The 22,745-nt window shown below is 41.2% G+C and overlaps 1 protein-coding gene across 3 annotated transcripts in view; it reads left to right on the forward strand.

The window, feature by feature from the left end:
* CLCN4 (chloride voltage-gated channel 4) overlaps positions 1-13,825 on the forward strand; it is a 43,772-nt gene extending 29,947 nt beyond the window's left edge. For all 3 annotated transcript variants that reach the window (XM_040055322.1, XM_058419312.1, XM_040055323.2), the window contains exons 9-12: positions 170-356; positions 3,328-3,726; positions 8,342-8,558; positions 9,956-13,825. In XM_040055322.1, the coding sequence (XP_039911256.1) occupies positions 170-356; positions 3,328-3,726; positions 8,342-8,558; positions 9,956-10,046 (894 nt within the window). In that variant the 3' untranslated portion in view covers positions 10,047-13,825. The remainder of the gene's footprint in view (positions 1-169; positions 357-3,327; positions 3,727-8,341; positions 8,559-9,955) is intronic.
* Positions 13,826-22,745: the final 8,920 nt, after the last annotated feature.

Consider the following 22,745-nt stretch of genomic DNA (forward strand, 5'->3'; position numbering starts at 1 on the left):
CCATGTAGCCCCATAAACTCAGTCACTGCAGAAAATTGTGTCAGACCATGGGCATCAGCCCTGCAGGCTGCCATGAGTCTGTGGAAACTTGGTTCTCTTGCTGTTAACTGAAGTTGTTTGATACTGGTAATTTTTGTCAAGGTGCTCATGTGTCTATATTTCATTTCAGATCCCTTCAGGCCTTTTCATTCCTAGCATGGCTGTTGGAGCCATGGCTGGCAGGATGGTTGGGATCGGAGTGGAGCAGCTGGCATATCACCATCATGACTGGATCATCTTCAGGAACTGGTGCAGACCTGGGGCAGACTGTGTCACCCCAGGGCTTTATGCTATGGTGGGAGCAGCAGCTTGCTTGGGTACGGTCTCTGCTGGTCATTGGCGTGTGTGTGTGGCCAACACTGATGTTTGGGGATGTGCTTTGGAGGGCCCTGTGTTTGTGTTAGGTGCTGTGTTGGTGTTCTGGGTGCAACAGAGGTTGAAATCAAGACGTGACGGGCTAAAGAATGGGCAGCTTCCTCTGCTGGTTGCTCCAGTGATATGCCAGATGGTCAGCAGCAGAAAGGCTTGCAGTTATCAATGCCTGCTCCTTGTAATCTGCAAAAAAGCAGAGAAAAGAAAAGAAAAAATCGAAGTTAGGCTGCAGGTTTCCAAGCAGGAGTATTTTTACTTGCTTTTTTCCCATTCTGTGTAATGAAATTCACTGTAACTGGACTAAAACAACTTACTTGTTTAGATTTAGATTGTGCTGTCTCTCAGCGCAGGAAGAAAACATCTTAGTTTTCGCTAAATTTTAAGCTACACAGAGGTAAAAATTTTGGGTCTTATTTTGGCTGTGTGTCACGCCATGGTCAACTGAGCTGTATTTTGGTTTTCATTTTGATCATAGGCCAATATTGGATTACGCTTAATCAGTAGGATTTATTGGATATAACACCAATGATCTGTTAACTGTTAAAGCAAGATCATTGAGTAATACCTCACACATCGAATTTCTAGCCACAGATGCAACAAGAATGTTACAAGCATACCATTTGAGTATGTTTTTACCTGATCATATTTTTCCCCTTGTGTACAAGAATATTCTATCTCCTTTTGCTGCTGTTACTGATATCATCATCAGTGCATGAAAAAATAGTGGAGAGGCATAACAAATGATTACTGTGACTGGGTAGGTTTGAAGTGAAAGATGTACTTAAGGAAGAGATGGGAAAGTTTCAGATTTGGATGCTCGTATTGGAAAAGCAGGATCATTTGTGTGATCAATATAGAGGAAAGAAGGGTGGGATTTGCTTGAAAATTTAATGTTTGTAACGTAGATACCCACACCTGAGCTTAACTGTCTTGATTCTCCTAACAGTCAAAAGAGAAATATGAGGTATGGGAAAGATAAGATTTATCTGGCAATACACATCTAAAACCAGGCAAATGAACAGATGAATTTGGCCTCAAAAGGGCCTGTTTTTATCTAGAGGTTATAAAGGCAATCTGGATCATCCCCGTGGATGTGAACATCCACAGCAGTGTAGACACATTAGTAAAAGCTGAGATGAATCTTACTGTCCAGACAAGTAAAGCAGTTCCTCTTCACAATAAATTATCTTAATGTTCATTAAATAATGCACAAAAATTTGGCTCTGATGTTGCAGTTCACCTGCTAGGTAGCATAGAATGTGCTGAATTGGAAGGGACCAATCAGGATCATCAAGTCCAAATCCTGCCCATACACAGAGCACCCCAAAAATCACACCATGGACCCAAGAGAATTTTCCAAATACCTCTTGAACTCTGTCAGGTTTGGTGCTTTGACCACTTCCCTGGGAAGCCTGTTCTACAGCCCATCCACCCTCTGGGTGAAAAACCTTTTCTTGATCTCCAACCTAAACCTCCCTGACTGAGCTTCATGCCATTTCCTTAGGTCCTGTCACTGGTCACCAGAGTGAAGAGATCAGTGCCTGCCTCTCTGCTTCTCCTTGTGAGAATGTTGTAGACCAGAAGGAGGGCTCCTGTTAGTTCCCTCCAGGTTGAACAGACTGGGTGACCTCAGCCACTCCAGAAAAGGCTTCCCCTTCAGATACTTCATCATCCTCATAGCCTTCCTTTGGATGGTTTCTAATAGCTTAATGTCTTTTTTTTTTTTAATATTGTGATGCCCAAAACGGCACACAGGACTCAAGTTGAGGGTGCAATTTCTTCCTTTTCTAAAAGGTCCAAATTAAAGTGCAGTGGTTTTTAATAGTATAGCAAGATATACAGTAGAATGGTCACAATTTGTTCTTAAGCTGTTCTGTACCAAAGCCTATCTTGCCTAAAGCAAGAGATATGGAGTAATTATTAAATGATCCTTACTCTGGTATTTGCTCTCAGCTTTTCACAGTCAGAAGTTTAAGGCATTCCTCAGACAAAATTCATAACTGGATCATAGTGTTAAGTAATCAACAATCTAATATTTCTGTGTGCTGCTAGATAAAAAGCATCTTTTAATGACCTGTTTCTGATTTTTCTCATCTAAAATGGGGCTGTATTTTGAGACCTAAAAATAGCAGATTTATTACATTTACCTTTTGAACAGAGGCAAAGAAATGTTACCTAATAATTCAGAGATACATATACACTTGTCCTCAGTTATGTGATCATTTTTATCCTTTAATGTAAACTGAAGGAGCAAAGAGCTTGCTTATGAAATTAATATGGAAAGACTAGATTGAAAATACAGCTACAACCCTGCCTATGGCTGCATGCCCGGATGGCCTCAAACCAAGCTGTACTCAGTTCAAACTCTATGACTATAGTGATATCCAAAGCAAGGGTTTAGGCTGTAGCATAGCTCTTGCAGTGGCCCTAAGCTGTTCCAAGGCAGGATTTTGTAACCCCATTGTGCCCAAAGATAATGCTCAGCTTTCTCTTCAGTATGACTGCAATAGATAGGCCAGTGTGAAGGCCACCTCTCCACCTTCCTACCTGCCTCAACCAGGGCGCTTAACTGATTCTTGGAGTCATTTTAGAGGGCTAATGGCAGGGTTCCATTTTGCTTTCTCAAGTACCCTTTAAATCTGATTTTTTTGGCATCCTTTCTGGTTTTAAATCTCTGTCTTTCAGCATTTGTTGTTTGCTTTTCAATGCTTGCATGAGCAAGTTCACTCAGCCTTTTTGATGAAAATTGCAGTAGATGAGAAATGCCTTTCTTCAGAGAAACAAGACTAAGAGTATAAGGGCAGAGTACTCAGCATAAATAATTACATGCATTTTTGAGTGTAAGGCTCAAAAATATGAGTTGCTTAGTGTGTATACCAGCACTGAGAGAAACTTGAGTCTTTTCCTTGTTGGCAGGTGGTGTTACCCGAATGACGGTCTCTCTGGTGGTGATTATGTTTGAGCTAACTGGAGGCCTGGAGTACATTGTACCTCTTATGGCTGCAGCTGTCACAAGTAAGTGGGTGGCAGATGCCTTTGGAAAAGAAGGGATCTATGAAGCTCACATTCATCTGAATGGCTACCCCTTCCTGGATGTGAAGGATGAGTTCACCCACCGAACGCTGGCGACTGACGTGATGAGACCGAGGCGCGGCGAAGCTCCTCTCTCCGTGCTGACACAGGACAGCATGACGGTGGAGGATGTCGAGACACTCATCAAAGAGACCGATTACAATGGCTTTCCAGTGGTGGTTTCAAAAGACTCAGAGAGACTTATTGGATTTGCACAGAGACGAGAGCTGATCCTTGCAATAAGTAAGTAGAGTATCAGTGTCCAAAAGTTTGATTTTGAAAGGAGTTTTTACAAGATAGGAGGTTAGCAGTGTTGTTCACCTTGAACAGTGGAAAAACAAGAACCAAATCTAACGTTTTCTTCCAATCTGACTTTTACTGGTTAGTAGAACCTGGAAGCTTTTCTATTGCATCATACCACCTGATAGAATTTTGTGGGCTTGACCCTTGTGGGCTTAATTTTGTTGTCACTCAGACGAGTAAAATATAATTCTTCTAGGGATAATAGAGAAAAACTCAACTTGTATGGCCAGGATTTTTGTCAGAACCAGACCAAAAGCCACTGCAGTGCTCAGTTTCTTTCACTTTCCATGGGTTTCCAGAAGCAGCTGAGGCAGTCATGAGCTTTGGTCACCCAGTGATGAAATAGCCTGTACTCTGTTGCTCTGTCTCAGTTTTTCTTCACCAGCAGGCTTTTAGTGCTACAGGTGGGGAGTTTTCAGTGCACAATGGTTTTTGGTAAAGATGGGTGAATTTTGTCTGGCATCCAGTGGACAGCTGGCTGGTTGCCTGAGAGTCTGAATCCAGGTCATTAAAGGTTTTGACTGTCAGGTCCTTTCCTGGTTGATCTGATGACTAAGTGGACATTGAAGAACAAGTATATTGGATGGAAGCAAGTGTTTCCACCTTTCTGGACCCTGGGCATCCAGACTTGTAGAGGTCTGCAAGGCTGCTCCACTGTCTGCTCGAAGTTCTGGCAGTCCTGTGGTGCTGAGGGCCAACTGGGTGGGCAGGCAAGATTCCATCTGAGCTTGGTTGCCTTGTACTTTGCAGGAAAGTGAAATATCTGCTGTATTCAAATCTCCTTGACTTAGAACTATTCTTCTCTGCATGGTCTTGTTTCATGCCTGTTGTTCAGGCACCTTTAAAAAGCTGTTGTCTCTGATGGAAATTCACATATTTTTCAGACAAGAAAATGAGTAAATGGTAAATTTAGGTTATTTTTGAAGGCCACTTCCCAGCTTACTTCCCACAAAGCTAAAACAAAAAGTGAAATAACAGTGGTCTTCAAAGCACATGTTTTAGATGTATTTAGCCTACCCTGGGTCTGTCTTTTATACTGCTCATGCCACGTCATGGCTTTAACACTTGGTGTCTTCCTAAGTTAATAATCTTTTGCACCTCCTTTTCAGTGGGAAAATTGCATGGACTGACGATGCAGAGCCCTCACTTTAAAATCAGAAAGATCAGAGGCTGCTTGAAGTGAGTCAAAGAACTTTGAGGCACTGATACTTTTGATTCAGGTCATAAATGGCAGTGTGGCTGAATGGTCTTGCCAGAATATGTGAGGAAATGTCCAGCCTATGAACTGACAAAAAAGAAATCAGTTAAAATTAAACTCAGTAAACATTTAGATCAAAATGCTTTCCTGTGCAAAAATTGTTTGACATCTGTACCATCTCCTGTTCAGTTCTAATTAAGAGCATCTTTCACAGGAAATGAGACAGAACTTAGATTTAAAATCAAATTGCTATATCCATAGATAAGTTTTTCTAAAATCCTCAGCCACAAGAGACCTTTGGTAACCCTTTTCCCCTTGGGCTGAGTGTGAGTGTTGTCATTTTGTGCTGACACTATGATGAATGGTAAATCTTTCCAGTATGGTTTGTGTCCTTGTGAATTAAAATCTGGATTTGGTTCCAAAAGACACAGTATATGGTTCCAGTACAGGGCAGGGCAAACCATGCTAGCCACCTTTTGGTTTCTAATCCTCTTTCTCTGAAGTTGTTTTGCCTGAATTTCAGAAGTTGTTATTGCTGATCGTTACCACAAGGGTAGCTAATGTGTTCTGAACCTCCACCTCAGCTCGCTTCATGGTTGTGATCATGGAGCCATACAGCAATTCTCCTTAAGCTATAAAATTCCTTACCAAGAGAGAAATATCACACGTGGTGAAGTATCTCTTATTCACCTATTCAGGTTCACCTGCTCAGCCTGACAGAGATACTGGAGTTACATCTCAGAACAGCATAAGCCCCATCCGAGCAGCACTTCAGCCAGGGAATGAGGTCTTAAGAGAAGGAGACTCAGGCTCACTCCAGTACTTCTTCTTTCACCAGTACCTCTTTTTTCATGGCATTGTGCCCTGCAGAATGCCTCCTGAGTTTGAGCTGGTACCTCCATATAAGAACACTTCGCGCTTCATAGAGACATGGTTTCAACCAAGAATTTCAGCTTCTTTCTCAGGTCCAGTTAACTGTGCATCAGTAGTATGGTGGTCCAGGGGAAGTACTCCAGTTCCCTCACACATCTGCCTTCTTGGATGAAGGCAATAGCTGCTGTGTCTTGCATCAAATAGCCATTCCCACAAAGCTATCTGCCTCATGATTTACCCTTACATAATTTCTTTCTTACTGAGGGGAGCATGTTCTATAAATGCAGCAAATACTTGTGAAGTGAATGGCATTGCCATTTCCAATTGCTCAGCAGCATCTTCTGGAAGATTGTGTCCTTCCATTGATCCTTATTGAGTAGGTAGGCAGGTGAGGTGGCAGAGTCACCCTCTGGGAAGGGGTGTCTACATTTTAGATGACACTTACTTTACAGAGTCTTACAGAGGGGAGTTTTTGACACTGTAAAGTTTAAAATTGGCCTGCTCCAGAGGCACCATGCAAAAGGCAAAGCCTTGGACAATAGCCAGGTGGTCTGTATAATATGCTTTTTCCAGTGTGGAGTAGAGAGATCAACATAGTTGATACAGGCTGTGAAATGTGAACCCCTGAATATGAGAGGCTGTTTCACATTTGCAGAATTAATTCACTCTCTAGCTATGACAAGAGCCTTCTGCATAGATTGCTCTGTAAAACCAGACATTGTCATCCATTTGCTTTGCTCTTTTTGTTAATCTGTATCTGTTTTTCTTACCCACTGACTGCAAAAATTATCTTTACTCCCACTCCCCCATCCAGTGAGACTGCTGTGCACAAAATCCACCATTTTTCTGATGCCACTGAATTTAGTCCATAGTACTACGTTGTTCAAATTTCTCTAGAGAGGTGTTTGACATGGAAGAGTGAAATCATTGCTTTGGCTAATCACTGCTGTTCAGGGTCACTGCTGCCTAGGGAACAGCAACGTGGTAACCAAAATGCTTGGCCCTATTTCTTAGGGTGCAGCTTTGGGAAGGAAATACCTGGTTGTCAAAGGTTTTTATCAAAGGGTGGGAGTTACCTTCAGTTTGATTAATGTTACCTCTTAGCACAGATCATATATCAAAGAACTATGCAGGCATATTCACACTTGAAATTGGATGTATGAATTGAAACAAGCTGAGGCAAAACTAACATCATTCCTGTAAATTGCAATAGGGCTTGTAATATGTGGGGTGAGAAGTTTGAGAATCATATACTGTACTGATACTAGGTTTGAGCCAGCACTGCTCCAGTTCCAGAAATATTATGAGATTGTTAAATGTAAAAAAAAATTGCAGCTGAAACATGTTGGAAACCATCACTGTCTACATATTACAAGTCACAGGAGCAGGTTTCTCACTCTGATTGATGGCAGAGAGTTCCAAGAATATTTACATATGCTTGGAGTATAACTTGCTATACATCTCAAGAGCAGAAGCAACCTATGTTAATTGTGAAAGTAATAATTTAACTATTTCCAAGAATTTATTATAAAAAAAAAACCAAACTTAAGACCTCAGAGCCAAACACATGATAAGCTTATTCTGGGGAGAGAAAAGTTGTCTGTCATTTGGAAATCTGTGTCATATAATGTTTAGATCCTGTTGTGTTGAGTAGAGATGAGGTAAGCACCACAAAGAAAATAAAGTACTCCAGTGGTAAGTCTTGGGGCGTGCTTTAAGTAAAAGGCTTATACTAATCATGCAAACTCCAGATGCAGAGTGATGTTCACTTCGTAGTTTGATCAAAGTATTAATGATAGCTTTTGAACTTCTGAAAATGGTCACATATGTGCTGTTTATCCCTTTTCCCTCCCTTTACTATTTTCCTTGAAGTAGGAAGATAATTTATTTTTCCTTTTAAAAGTCTAGATATGCAAACTATTTAAGGCATTAAGTGTAAACCCACAAAATTTACCCTACATGCCAGTGAGGTCTGCTGATCTAGAACAATACCCACACTGCCCCTGGATCCCTGGAATGTGAATTTTTCTTTCCTCAGCTTTGTGTTCATAAATCCATTCAGCATGTCCACATTTTCCCAACTCCACTGAAAAGTTTTGCTCCAAACCAGCTGGGATCTTACACAGCTGTTGACTCCAGTGCTTCAGGCATGTAATAAAATTTCTGCTGTGATTCTCACAATGGAGGAAATTACATACAGTGATTTGAATTTGACAGAAATTGGATTAGTGAAGTTTGTGAATGCAATAAGCTGCATATTTATTCAGAAAAGCATTATCCTAACCAAGGAAAAGTATGCACCTATAAAAATACCACATTTGCTTTGAGGAAGCAATGTCTCGAGGAAATTCAAGGTTACTCAGTAACCCAAAGTTCTGGGACTTTGGTGTGTTCAAGACAAAATCAAATCTGCTTTCCAAGGGAGGAATCCTTTTTTATAATCGAGCCCAATTCACTATCTAAGCCAATTTTTGTGTTGTACAGAGAATGCAAGACAGCGTCAGGATGGGGTGGTGAGCAACTCCATTGTGTACTTCACTGAAGACCCCCCAGAACTTCCACCCAACAGTCCCCACCCACTGAAACTGCGGCGCATTCTCAACCTGAGCCCTTTCACCGTCACTGACCACACACCAATGGAAACCGTGGTAGATATTTTCCGAAAACTTGGACTCCGGCAGTGTCTGGTGACTCGCAGTGGGTGAGTAGCTGACAGTCAAGTGAATGTTTTAATTTTGTCTTGTTTTGTGAAAGGATGAATGGGGGAACCTTGCCCATGTCTCTCCAGGACAGCAAAAGAACTGACTTGGAACCAAAACGGTGTTTGCAGGGCGTTATATTTCATTCTGTTCTCCCAAATCCTTAATGTAGTCTCATTTAGATAAGGTAAAAATAAATACAAAATAAACTGTTCTGACTTCCACTATCATTCAGTTTTCAGCAGAGGCAGATCTGGGAAGCAATATTGTTTACAAAGAATATGCTTTTTTCAAGACATCCAACTAGATGTTTGTGAAAATTGTGATAAAGATGTCACTGGAGGAAAATTAATCTGTTCAGCTTTCTTTATTGGATAATGGAAAGGTGTATAAACCAAAGGTTCTCAAATAACAGCTGAAGGAGATGGGCAAACATGAATTAGGAGAACAAAAAGCTTCACAATGTGGACTAGACATAACATCCCATAGTTCTGAAGGAATTTGAGATCTTTGGGCATCATGGCTCATCTCAGGATCTAGTTGGTAGCAGGATAGCTAAACTGCAGCCATAATTTCCAAACGTGGAAGACTAAAATCTATTCTTCTGTTTATCTATTCTTCTTTTTATTAGTCAAAAATATTGCATATCACTTGTTACTGTCATTGCCTCAGTAGAAAGTATCCTCAGCATTAAGAAAATAAGAACCATTATTGGGACAGAGATAAAGGTTCTGGTTTTAGGTGCCTGGATTCAGAAATTTAGATCTGGAGTTTTAGACCTTACATGAAATGAAAGATGGAAAAACTATCAACAATGACAGTTTCAATATTCAGTGCTTAATGGTCTTCAAGGACTGGAAGTAAAAGCCCTTGAATACTGAAGGTTATGAAATTTTTGACTCTTGGGGCCAGACATCCCATAGGCTTCATCTTTCTTGACAGATATAATTCATTTAGGTTCACATAAATGAGAAATTATCATTTAAATTTGAAGGAATTATGCTGTCAGGCAGTGAGAGTTTCAGAAACCCTGTGCTTTAGCTTACTTTGTGTATTACCAAGCACTGATCCCTTGGGTTTGACTGCTGGTCCTCTGCAACCTGAGCCTAAGGAAATTTATTACTTTGTTGTACAAAGTATTAGTTGTTGTAGCTCCTCACTCAGTCATGTTCCCAACAAAAAGAGGTAACAAGCCAAAGTATTTTGCTTAATTATTGTGGCTGGGGTAATAGAAATACATAAGGTGAGAATACTTTTATAAAAATATAATAATTGGGGAATAGATGAGATGGGCAGTACTCTATGGAAACACTCACAAAATGACCCTGTAGCTGAACAGGGAAAAACCTGGATGATATATGAGATGATTGTTAACCTTTCACTTCCTTTTCTCCTACAGGAGGCTGCTGGGTATCATAACTAAAAAGGATGTATTAAGACATATGGCTCAAATGGCAAACCAGGACCCTGAATCTATCATGTTTAACTAGACTGGCAAAGAAGAAGAAAGTAACCCCAAAGGAATCCCTTCTAGATTAACACGAAGGCTGTGTTTGGTGTTTCATCTTGCTTAAAGAGGAAAAGGTAATGTATATGAAGAATGGCCTGATATGCCTCTGACAGAGGGAGTGGATGCAGGACAGCACTTATTTTGAGGAAGGCAGTTTAGAAGCTCTGAGCAGCTGCAGACATCAAGCTGTGTTTCCTTAGTGAGACCCCCGACAGCTCAGTTGGAGTGCCGGTGGGTGTAAGTGATGCGGTGCTTGGAGACAAAGAGCCACGAGCACCAGTGGGAGGCATCAAGGTCACAGGAACTCATGAGGCAGGTGTGAAGAGTAGCAGACACTGTTTATGTACAAGCTGCTAAGAGATATAAAGGTTTGTGTTCCGAGCCAGAGAGTGTGGATGAGTAATGTCAGTTGCTTTTGTTACTGGAATCATGGCTGTTTGTTTGCTACTGAGTTATACCGTTTTCATGACGGACAAAAACTGGCATATTTTTAAATTAAAGATTTTGTCATCTTCATTTTATTTTGTAAATCTTTAATGAATCAAGACTAGAGTTAAGTCATAAGAAAAGAGTAAGATTATGCCTCAAATCACTTTAAAATGTAATGTCCCTTGCTCCCTGCTTTAGTCTTTTGAATTTTATACTGCTTAGCATTTCTGTCAACCAGCTTTCCCTTATTAATGTTGAAATGGGATTTATTTGTAAGAATTTATTATCTCTCTATGCAATTTTGCATACAAGTACTGTAAAATTTAGTATTTTGTGGTATGCTGTGGTAACTGGAAAAAACATAGAAACCCATAAGATAGTTTTCAAAAGCATTAAAAGGACAGTGGTATCCATCTCTCATCAGTGTTAGTGACAAGAGATTGAATCCCTCACCTGTCTTCCCTTGAGTACATCACAGTTTTTCACAAATGAATGACATTCTGCCTTGATTCTTGGTTCTCCACTTAAGTCCTTTTTGTCATTGCTCTTTCTTGGCATTTGTCTGCACTTGCCAAGAGATGCTGAAATTAATTCAACAGTCACAGACACTTATTCTGTAAGAGATCTACTTTTTATGCACTCATCAGTCATAGGACTGTGGAGTTCCTCTCCACAGCACTGTGGCTGCATAAAATCAGAGTGACTGAGAATGTAATTGATCACAAGAAAGCTTTAAGTATTTATCTGTTTGCACCAAGAACGCCAGATTTAACAGACCCTGGTAGAGACCTCTAAGTCACTCAGGTAAAAATGTGAAATTTTCCTAAACCCTTGTTCTGGTCCTATGTGAGATAAAGAGGGTCAACCCTTTAGTCAATACTGCTATCAGTAACAGAATACCAAATTGTACACTCTGTAACACATAATTCATGCTGCCCAGTGTTCACTTTATAGATGTAAACTTAAAAGATTGCAGTAAGGTTGTGCCCTGAATTCCCATTCAGGGCTTCTGGTCCCTTCATTTAGGCATCTAAGACCTCAGGTATTTTTGTTCAAATTCACGCAGATAACTGGTGGTATTTGAGTGGTCCTCATGGACAGAGATGACCTCTCATGCCAGAAGAGCCTGTTGCTTACTCCAGCCCAAACCCAGACTGTTGATCTAACACACAGGCAATGTGCATGACTATGGTGTCCCTGAACTGAGACAACTACTCAGGTGCACCCTGAGTTAGATGCTGAAGTTCTGTGTCACAAATTCCTCCTCTTATCTCCAGTCACTCTGCTTCCTTCTGGCATGTGTCCCACTCCATTCACACCGAGTATGGCCCAGATTGCTGAAGTAAAAGAAACGGAAGTAAAGTACTTAATTTGTTAAGTACTCCACTTAACAATGGTGTTTGCAACAGACTGACATAAATATACATAGCTCTGGCCAAAGCCCATAAATATTTGAGTGTATACTTTTTGTTAACTGAACAGCTGCAGTACAATGTATTATTAGGGGGATATTGTTAAATGTATGTAAACTATAGGACTGAGCAACCCCTTTCTTCTGAAAATAGGAAATACAACATAATATGGTTATTTCTTATGTTTTTCTGTGGAGCTGTCAGCAGCCAAACTTATAAAAAACCAACCAAGTCAACAACAACACTCATAAACACTAGATTCCCTCATTTGAACAAGGATGCCATCATAAAATCACTTCATTCCCACAACTAAATCCAAGTGGGGCCTTATGCAATTGTCAGTTTCTACCCATAACTTCTAGAATCTAAGCCATGTAGACTAAGCTAAAAAGGCTGAGTTTTGAGAGCAATCTCATTCTTGGATTAAAACTGTATGACCATGTTCTAATTTCCATGTTTGCTAACAGGAACTAATATAGTGTATTAACACTGAAAAACACTATAATTTTCTGAGAAAAAGACATGGACTTGCCTAACTGAGGTTAATCTGGCTATGAATACAAATTCACATATATATTGACTTGGTTTATCAGGTTAAAGTCAGTCTGTGGTTATTCATAGGCATGGACTTGTGTGCTTAATTCCCATTAATACCCAGAGGCCTGATTTACTGAAACCCCTGTGACAGCTTGTTGCCTTGCCTTATTGGGCTACTTGGGAGGAGCCCTCAGGGCTTATAACGAAGATCCAAAAAACCAACCTGGTGGTTTGTAGCAAGCACCAGCAGAAGGAATTGAGATCTATGTAGTTATTGTGAATGCGGTCTGACCCTGGACTATCACCCAAGTAAAAGGCAGGTAAATGGGTGTACAGCTCTCTTCTATCAAACACATTCCTTTCTAGATGGAGAGCTTTAAACACCTAAGGGGTCAAGGGAAAAACCTTTGGACATGTAACCGTGTAGTGCTGCTCCTTGTTCTGGTGTCTGTTCAAAGGATGTTAAACCCTTCAGAGCAGGGGCTGCTATCTGGTAGCAGGAATGGCACACTCATGGCTAACTTCAGCTGCTTGCTGTTATCATCAGGGCTGAGGCTGATGCTAGAATGACATGGAGGGCTTTGAAACAGGACAGACTTTGCTAATTAGAAAACTTCCTCTGTGCTACAGCCTCTATTACTTTTCACACTGGTGTCTGAAAGGGAACACCCTTAATATAAATTAATAACATGCTTATCTCAAAAAATGCAGTTATGATGTAATGATTTATTTCCCCATGGCAAGCCCATTATCAGACACTGTTTTCCATCTGTATCCTAAAATTTGTCTCAGAAGGTACTGAATAGTCTCCAAGAGGCATAGATCTCAGCCCTACTTATTTGAATTTGTAGAGCTCAAGATAGTCACGTAGCGTTATCAGTCTGAGTTACATGAGTATTTTAGTGTATACTGCTGATTTTATGCAACCTCAGTTCAGTCCTTCAAGCAGCTGGCCTTCAAAAGTGCCCAACTAAACTAAACAGGGGAATAAAAATCTTTGAATGATGGAGGTCCAGTATGTACCTTTGTTTTGCATGAACTGTGTTAAGTTACATTCAGCTTCTGATGTGTACTTGAAGCAATCTGTACTGGAAAGTTTAATAATAAAGTACAGAAATGGATGATATTAGACAGACTCTTTGGCTGTCCCAGTGATACTAATTATTAATTCTTATGCTTTGAAGAAGCAGAAAAACAATGTTACAGAAGACTCAGTGATTCCATGTTTGAATGACACTCTATTTATGACTATAGTTTTGCTTTGGCTCTGTTTGTTGTTTTGTTTCTTTTTAATTGTAGAAAACAGTGTATATGTTGCACCTTATAAAAAACAATGTTTGGACTCTATTTTTTAAATAAAACTGACTTACAGTATTGAAAACATTTCTTGGACATCTTATTAATGAGAAAAATATTTCACTTAATGTCTCTATGATCTTTATGTTTCTTTTTCTCACTTTTAGGGATAACTCAAGCCTGAGTTCTAGAGATCTAGGATATTCAGTTCAATTACAGGTTAGTTCATATTAACTAGGGAGTTAGTAAAATTCATGCAGTGGACTTCAGAGAATCAGCCTTGGCAGCTGGCAATTGTATTTTCAGAGAAAAATGTTTTTTTCTTCAGCATCAGAAATACCTTAGAAATCTAAAAAGAGAAGAAAAACTATTTATCTTACCTAGTTGTTCTGTCTATACTGATCATGAAACTTTAAAACTAGATGTTGCAAAGCCCCTATGACGTATTTTTTGTATATATTTTTCAGTTGCACTTTAATTCAGAACTAAGATCAAAGACTGAAAATGACAGGTTCAATCATCCCCATTTAACTGGATGAATCATACCCTAAATCTCTGTCAGAGGCTAAATTCTAGGTATTAGCATAGAATATGGGCTTGATCCTGATAAACATGCTAACTAAGGTGAACATGCCAGCAATATCCTAGTTCAAATTAAATGACTCATTTCAGGAGCTGTTTTTGGGAGTCCCATGGCCTTCAACTCATTCCATGGATTGCTGTGCCCTTAACACAGCCCAAAACACACACCAAAAACCCAGGAGCCATCGGGCATGCAGCAACTTTAATAAGTAGTAATAATTCCTGTCATTTGTATTTGGTCATGGGGTTCTGAACTTTACCTGTCATCGCTTGCCATGGCACAGCTGGGAAATGGAATGGAAAACGTTTGGAGGCATTCAGCGCTGCCGTGTGCAGCTGTGCCCCACATACCCTGGCCTACCCTCCATTCATCCAAACCAAGCAGCCTGCTGCCATCCATGTGCCTTTTGCTCCTTTAGGGGAGGCTCTTCCTCCACGTCTACATCCTACAAGCTGTGCTACTCCCTTTTGCTGTTCTGCTCCTCTGCTCCAAATCTGATCCTGCTTCCAGCTCCTCACTGCTGCGGTGGCCCACGAAGCACAATCTCACAGACACCGTATCTGAAATAAGGAAGGTGAAGGGCCTCCACTTGTGGCACCTGGGATTTGCGTTGCTGCTTCCTGGAGAGCATGGCAAACAGTGTTGTTGGAATGCTGCATATAGTTTTTTGATTGGTTTTTGGCTTGCTGTCTTTTAGGATCTGGTTATTGTGTTGTCTCTGCCTGAACTAAGGTGGGAACAGTAAATGTCAAGTAGAGAGATAGAAGAGAAGGGGCAGAAAGAGAAAGAGTGTGAGAGAGAGAGACTAAGCAAAAATATCACCACCATGTGGAATCCTGTGGTGTCCTGCTGGACCTTCTTCATCCTGGTCTGTCTGGTGGGGGTTCCCATGTTCTTGTACAACTTTTATACAGTCCAAGTCCTGAGCATCCATAAGGCATGGGTGCTGTTCTCACCTGTCTTGGGATGGCATGTGTGTAAGATACTTCCTTGCTCACAGTTTGCCGTGGTGGGAGCTTTTGTCCAGGTAGTTACCTTGATCTGCTTCACCAGGCCTGGCACATTCCTGTTGCTGTGAGCACTTTTCCTAGTTTGCACAGTGGAATTTTGCCCAGTATGTTAATTCCAAACATTCAGCTCTGGTTAGGCCTGGTATTAATGCCTTCTTTTTTGCCATCTGTACTTATTCTACAGTCCTGTCATGATGTGTTCCCTTGTGGGACCTTTCCTGTTTGACAGTATTTGAGACTTCTCCAAGTCCTCACACTATCTTAATGCACTATCAAAAAGATGAACTTCTGAGAAAAATAGCTGCTGCATTTCACAGATCAATCTAGTACGTTCACCTTTTCAACCAGTAACTAGTGACTTCCCAGTGAAGTCAGTCTGGAGCTAGGATGTGACTGTGAGAGCTGTATCCTGTTATATAACATATATATACACACACACACACCACACACACACACACACACACACACACATATACATATATATATATATACACACACACACCCCATATATATCATACATCATACATCATATATCATACATCTAACAGTTATGGGCTCTTAGGCAGAATGAGACAGGAACTGCTGACGTGTAGCTGCAGCATCTGGGTAACTCTCTATCCCTTCTTTAACCTTATTGTATTCTCAGCATAATTAATATTCTTGGTTTGAGCACATTATAAACCCTGTTTTAGCACAGTTAATGATTTCAACCCTTACTATCTTTCAGAATGATCTTGATCAGGATTAAAGTAATCTGAGTGTTCCTACTGGCTTTCCCCAGCCACAGCAGGTAACTGGCTAGGAAGACATAACCATATGTAACTGCCAGCTTGGGGAAGAGTCAGTATTTGGCACTTCAGCTGTGTTTCATTTGAGAAATGATTGTGCAGCCTGAACAATCAGTGCACAGCTCTCTGTGGGGATTTGCAAAGCTTGATGATTTATTCCAGGCCTGAACAGCATTTAGAGCGATGTTTGTGGCCAGCTGATGTTACATACCCTTCAGATTAACCAGTCTTTCTTAATCCACAAAGATTCAGTAAAGGGCACTGAAAAAAATGTGCGGATTGCGTAGGAAAGTAGACAATCAACTATATTAGCTAGGAAGAGCTGCTTTATTGTCTCAAAGTTATGACCACAGAGTCATCCCACTCTCAGGAGAATCATACCCTGCAAAGTATTCACTCGCTGGTCTCACTACTAGGAAGGAGTAATGCCTAAAATATAAAATAATATCTGTTTGTATTGACTGCAACCAATGCTATTGTTTTTCTCTCCTAATATATTCTAAAAGACAGCTTTTTTCCCTGAAGTAAGCTCAATGTTTCTACAGTTACTAGTGAGAGCTGGACTGTAGCCATGCACAATTTGATGTAGAGTGCTGCAGGACTAGTGCATTAAATGCTAGTTAAGTGTTTCTCCTTTGATAAATGCAGTAAAAAGGAGTGGCTGCCATAATTGTACCATGCAAAAGAACCATTCCAAATAATTAAAAAGTCATATGAACTATAGTTCTCTGCTTCTAAAGATTCCCAACAGGTAAGACTGAAAGGCTGTAAAGCCTTATGATTTAGATATCATTAGATTAGATATTAGATTAGATATAATTTAGATAGCATTATCTTTAGATAATTTCCAAAGTTGCAATTTTTCTAAAGACAGATTTTACTTACCTAACTCTCAGATTACGTGACCATTAGAATCCAAAATTTCTGAATGATGTACAGGGGGCAACCAGACCCTTGAAGTTCCCAAGCCTGGGAAGAGAGAGAAACACCTAAGCTCTGCTATGGTTCAGGGATGAGGGAGAGGACACAAACTCTACCAAAGGCTCCAAAATTACCCTGGTCAGCAGTGAGATTCAGAAAAAAAGCACAATATGTGCCATCACCAGCCCTTCCCTTCTTCACAGTAACCTCATGGTTAGAGACTCTTTGTTAGGTAAATGTCCATGCAATACAGGTCTTGTGGGTGTTGATTTCAGTGCAGCTCCCTGAGTTACCATAGTGCAGCTCCTTCTTTGCTAACTGCTGCTCTGGCCAGAAGGAGCACTGTCGTAAAAGGGACATTTGTAGACTTCTACTTAAAGATAACTCAGGTAGCTACTCTGAATCACATTGAGATGCAGATTCTGTATCTAAATTGTTATAAGAAACTTATACTCTCATATTCCAGATATTGGGATGTTCATCACATTTTTAGACCTTGTTGTAGCCTGAACACATTATTTTTCTTCATGTAATTGAAGTTAAAATCTAACAAACATTTGTCACTAACCAGAATATTTTACCATCTTCTATGCAATCACTGCTTGAGGTCAATTATCATTTGGATCATTGTACTAATCCTTGATTTTTAATCTGTCCAACATTTAAGCACCTGTTTAATAATAACAATAACAACAACAATAACAATAATATTTATTTGTCCAATTAATTAATTGAAATGGTACAACAATTAGAGGTACAACAAAGGTATAAATAGTCTGCCTGAATATTTTCCACATCATAGATAGTTAACATTGACCCTGAATTATGTTTTGGCCCTGACTCAACTTTTAAGGAACACTACAAAGCACTAGTCACAGGAACACAAGGAATAAATCATAAGTTCCTCTGCACCTCTTCCTTCCAAGCCTGTGGGAATATGCATGAAACCATTCCTTTTCTTTCTGTCAGGCCAGGTTTAGGCAATAGAAATCCCTGCATATTTGATGGCTACAACAACTCCTGGTTAGTAAATCTCTCCATGTCAGACTGCTGACTTCAAGACAAACAGGCACCAATGTAAGAGTACCAGTTTTCCTTCTGTGTAAGGGTAACCAGGTAGGGCAGGTAACTAACACCTCCATCCCCTCCTCCTTTTCTCACTCTGCTGTTTTTCTCCTCATTCAGTCCCAATCATCCAGTCCCAACCCATTCTGCCTCTTTGCTGGAGCTTTTCTGTAATAACTGAAGAGCCCCCAAACAAATCAACACACCTGCTTTTTCTTTTCACTTGGGACTTCTGCACAGAGTGCAAATTTGCCAGCAACAAAGTCAGTAGCTAAGCTACAGTCTAGCTACCAGCATAATTTCCACCAAATAAATGTTCAGTGTTCATGAATTATAAACCATTGAGGGACTAGAACAGGGGTCAGCTTGATCATTTGATGGCCTGGGACATACAGACCACAGTAACATATACTGCCTTATTTGCTCTTTTTCTCGCTCCATGTTAGAATTCTGCCATCCTGCTGTTCAAGCTTCAACAATATAGAGGACAGGAGGAGTTCCTTTTGCCAAGATCCATTTTTTTTTTTTCAGAATAATGCTCCATTCATGAGACTATGAAGTTTTTTTGCCTCTTTTACTGAAGCTTTTTCATTTTCATCATCGTACACATTAGTCCAAGGATGAAAGCAGCCTTCTTAGCAGTGGTTACATTTGCTCACAGACAGAAACAGCAAGTGCTCCTCTCTACCTAGTGACACAAGAAGAGCAATTGGATCAGCAGCAGACACCTCCTCCCCAGCAGAGCTGGAGGCCACTGCCACCACTACCTCCTCCCAGCTTCATTGGCTCTAGGGCTCTGGGAACAGGAATGCACAGAGGAAAAAGCTGGAGAACTGCAATACTTGGCTGATGATACACCCTGTTGGGACTGACTTTTAAGCTGGTCCTCAGAAGTTCTGGCTGGCCTCTTCCTTCCCACTGCTCCCCCCTGCTAAGCTCACGGTTAGTTAAGGGAGGAGTACTCAGTGAGTACCTACATCCCACCTCACAGCCACACCAGGAATTGTGTTTAGCTTTTCTGCAGTTGCACAAAGTCGGCCTCTCTCAGATCAGTGGGAAACCAAATCCATGGCTGTGCCTACTGTGGGCCTGACATTTCTAAGTCTGAAGGGATTTTAGCCTGCTAGCAGTGCTGTTTCCCAAGGGAAAAGTTCTCAAGAAAGCCTCTTCTCAAAACAATCTTGGCAAAACAACTATCCTTTCTCAAAACAGTTTTTTCCAGGTGGTGTTTTGCTGTTTCTCTAGTTTCACCAATGGAATTACAGAGCTGTCGTTCCTAATCACCAATCATGTTAGGTCTGTATCAGAATACCTTATAAAAGGTAGTAAGAATTAGACAAAAAAGCCTTCTATAGTCTTTGCCTTCTGAAATACTTGGAGTCTTGTCTTTCTTGTGTGTCCTACAGCGACAGCCTACCACAGCTCCATGTGCACTGAGCACAAGAGGCTGGCAGTTTATCGCAGCAGACAGCCATGGTCAGTCCTCACACCTTTCCTGCACTGACGAGAGGGCCCCGTGGTTTTCCTTACATTTAGATTTTCTGTGAGCTTCAAAGAGAAGATATTATCCGTTACAGCAGTGTTCAAGTACCAAGGACACTTGAGAGAGGCCGGCATCCTCGTGATAAGGAGAGTTAGCAGTGCCACGTTCTGTGCTGCCTCTGAACAAGCAGCTGATATTTTGGGTACATCTGTGACATGCTGGGGCAAGCACTCCCGAAGGGGTAATGGCTTTAGTCTGAGAGAAGGTGTGGATGCCTCATCACTGGAAGTGTTCAAGACCTGATTGAACAGGACTTTGAGTAGTCTGGTCAAGTGGAAGGTGTCCCTGCCCATGTCAGGAGGGCTGGAACTAGAGGATTTTTAAGGTCCCTTCCAATCCAAACCGTTCTGTGATTCTGTGATTCCATTCTGTGCTGCACCGAGTGCTCAGGGTGTTTAGTGTTCCACGGCTCTAGGCTCTAAATGTAGCTGCAGTTTTCACGAATCAGCCTTAGGCCAGCGAGCAGGGATGTGGCTTTGGCAGCTCCAGGGGGCTGGGCCAGCGGGGTCCCTCTAGGTGGCAATCCAGCCCTGGGCACGGCTGCGGCGCGCTCAGGGGACAGGGCCACCGCCGCCTCCTTGCTGGGCGCTCCCTTCTCATTCTTGCAGGCTCTAAATGTACAATTTGCCTCGTGAGTTTTCGTAGATGTGCCAACCAAAAGTTATTTTTTTAAAACAAGGTATTTATCTAGGTATTTGTTTATTTTAGGTATATATCTTCTGTCGGGAGAGGGAGAGGAAAGAAAGGAACCGTTTTCTTTGTTTGGAGTGTTTGGCAGGGCTAAAGCACAACTGTCTGCTTTGGCTCCTTAAACCACATATCACATCTGTAAAAACATAGTGGCAAAAGGAGGAAAAAATAATCTGCAACGCTTTCCTGGTGGTTTCTATGAGGCTTTCATGTAAACAATACATTTTCATTAATTATGCATTTAGGTCACAGGAAGAGTTGGTTGAAGGGATTCTTCTGCCATTTCGAAGTTGCTGTCGGGAGGAAAATATAACCAAGCTGATGAAACTAGAAGAAATACAGCTTTGTTCTTCTGACCTGATATTTTTCTTCACTTTGCCATCATTCCTGTTTGTATAAGAATATCCTTCGGCATAGCAGTATCTGTGTAAGGAATGCACAGAGGTCCTTTGAGCATGGAAAGGTCTCATTTTGCAATGGCAATTCTAAAACATGTTATTGTTTACGTTGTGTACATAAAAAAATTAGAAAATTGAGTAAAATGCCTTCCCTGTAAAACATTTGGTCAGATCTGGAAAACAGCATACACTCCTTGGTAGCATTACCATATGTAACCTTTAAGCTTCTGTGTAATTTACAGCCCCGTGTTACATGCTTAAATATCCTTTTAAAAGAATAATGAGAATTAAGTACCGAGGAACAGGTTTCACAGGAACCACCAGACAGAACAGGCAACAGTTGATATTAGCTACAAAAAATGCTAGAGAAAACTTTAAGATCTTACCATTTCCCTGTCTCAAAAGGGAATCACAAAAGTCTCAGAGTCCTTACTTTCTCTTTTTTTCTTGTGAAAAATGTCTGAGAACTTGTGGAAATGCTTCTGGCTCTGTGGTGCATCTTACATGTGCTTAGAAAGTTGAACAAGAAACAGAAAATCAAGGGTCAGGGCTTTTCACTCCTACACCTAAGGAGGTTGGCCCCATCCTGCCAACACTGGTAAAATTAACATGTAAAGGCAAAAAGGAGAAGAGAGAGATCGCTGCAATTACTAGGAGAAGGAAGCTCTGCATTCCCATGCCTTCTCCCAGCTCTGCTTAAGTATTTTATTTACTTCTCTCAAATGTACAATAGAATACCAGGCTTGGGAACAGGGACAAAACAGAAGCCTCCCACCCTGGAAGTAAATGCCACAGCAGTTAGGCTAGAGATTTGCCCTGCGCACGCTGTGGCCAGCACCGTGCATTCCTATGGCCCAGCTTCAGCAAGAAAAGGCAAAGACTGCTTTTCTCTCTGTTCTTTCCTAACCTGAAGGTCAGGACCCCAGACTGAGGAGGATCACAGAGCTGGGTGATGCTTTTCCAAGTTCATCACTTCTTCCTTGGGTCATGTACCTGAAAGTAGGCAGGTGTGACATTCAGCAGTGCCAGAGCACCAGCTCACGCTGGGTGACAGGAGGCTGGCTTGGCTCAGACAGACCAAATTGTCCCACATGCTGTGTCCATGGGCTTAGGGACTCATGGCAAAGCACAGCATGCTTGTTCAGAGATCAGTAGCTGGCTCTGAAACATATGGCTAACAGGAGTCACCTTGGGCTGGCACCCACCCTCTCTCCTAGGAAGTGTGGGGCAGAGATTAGCAGAGAGTGAGTGTTGTGCCCACTGAGCTGGAGTACCCTGGGAGCAGGCTTGGTGTCCTGGCACAGCACATACTGCCCTGTGCCTGCTCGTTTGGGCCACTGTATTTGAGAAGGAGTAAATTGCTTCCTGCTGACCCTGAGGGATCCGAGAGAGGTGATGGGGAATTTGCGAAACATCATTTGAAGTTGTTACGGACCAAAGCTCCTTTTTACAAAAAGGTACCTTTACCACCCTGCTCTGAAGTGTCTCTCTGCTGGGAGTGAAATACCGAGTATGCCTCTGCAATCCAGAGCAATTCTTATTAATCTGTTTTCATTTTGGAAGTGAAGAGCTAAGCACTACTTCAAAGGTTAAATTTAGCATATTTGATATATGCATAATCATTTCAGATATTTAAATTGATTCTCAAAATAGTCTTACCACTAAGAAGAAAACCCCCTAACTGCCTTAAAAGAAAAAAAAATTAAATTCTGCTATAATTAAGGTCACACATGCAAAAGTTAGCAGTTTTTCTATGTTTATGAAATAAATCTGTCCTATGAGACAGGGAATTTGGAGGCAGGGCTCTTTCATGCCTTCCTCTTGGAGGTGTCCTATTTTCCACAAACACATAAGTATGCATTTCACAGTATGAGTGTGCCTTTAGCATTGCAAAGGGCTGCCAAGGAAAGTGGTGGATGGACCACCCCTGGAAGTGTTTAAGAAACGACTGGATTTGGCACTTAGTTCCATGGTTTATTTGGCATGGTGGTGGTGTTCAGTCAAACA

The sequence above is a fragment of the Hirundo rustica genome, chromosome 2, assembly GCF_015227805.2.
Source record: "Hirundo rustica isolate bHirRus1 chromosome 2, bHirRus1.pri.v3, whole genome shotgun sequence".
Classification (NCBI taxonomy): Eukaryota; Metazoa; Chordata; class Aves; order Passeriformes; family Hirundinidae; genus Hirundo; species Hirundo rustica.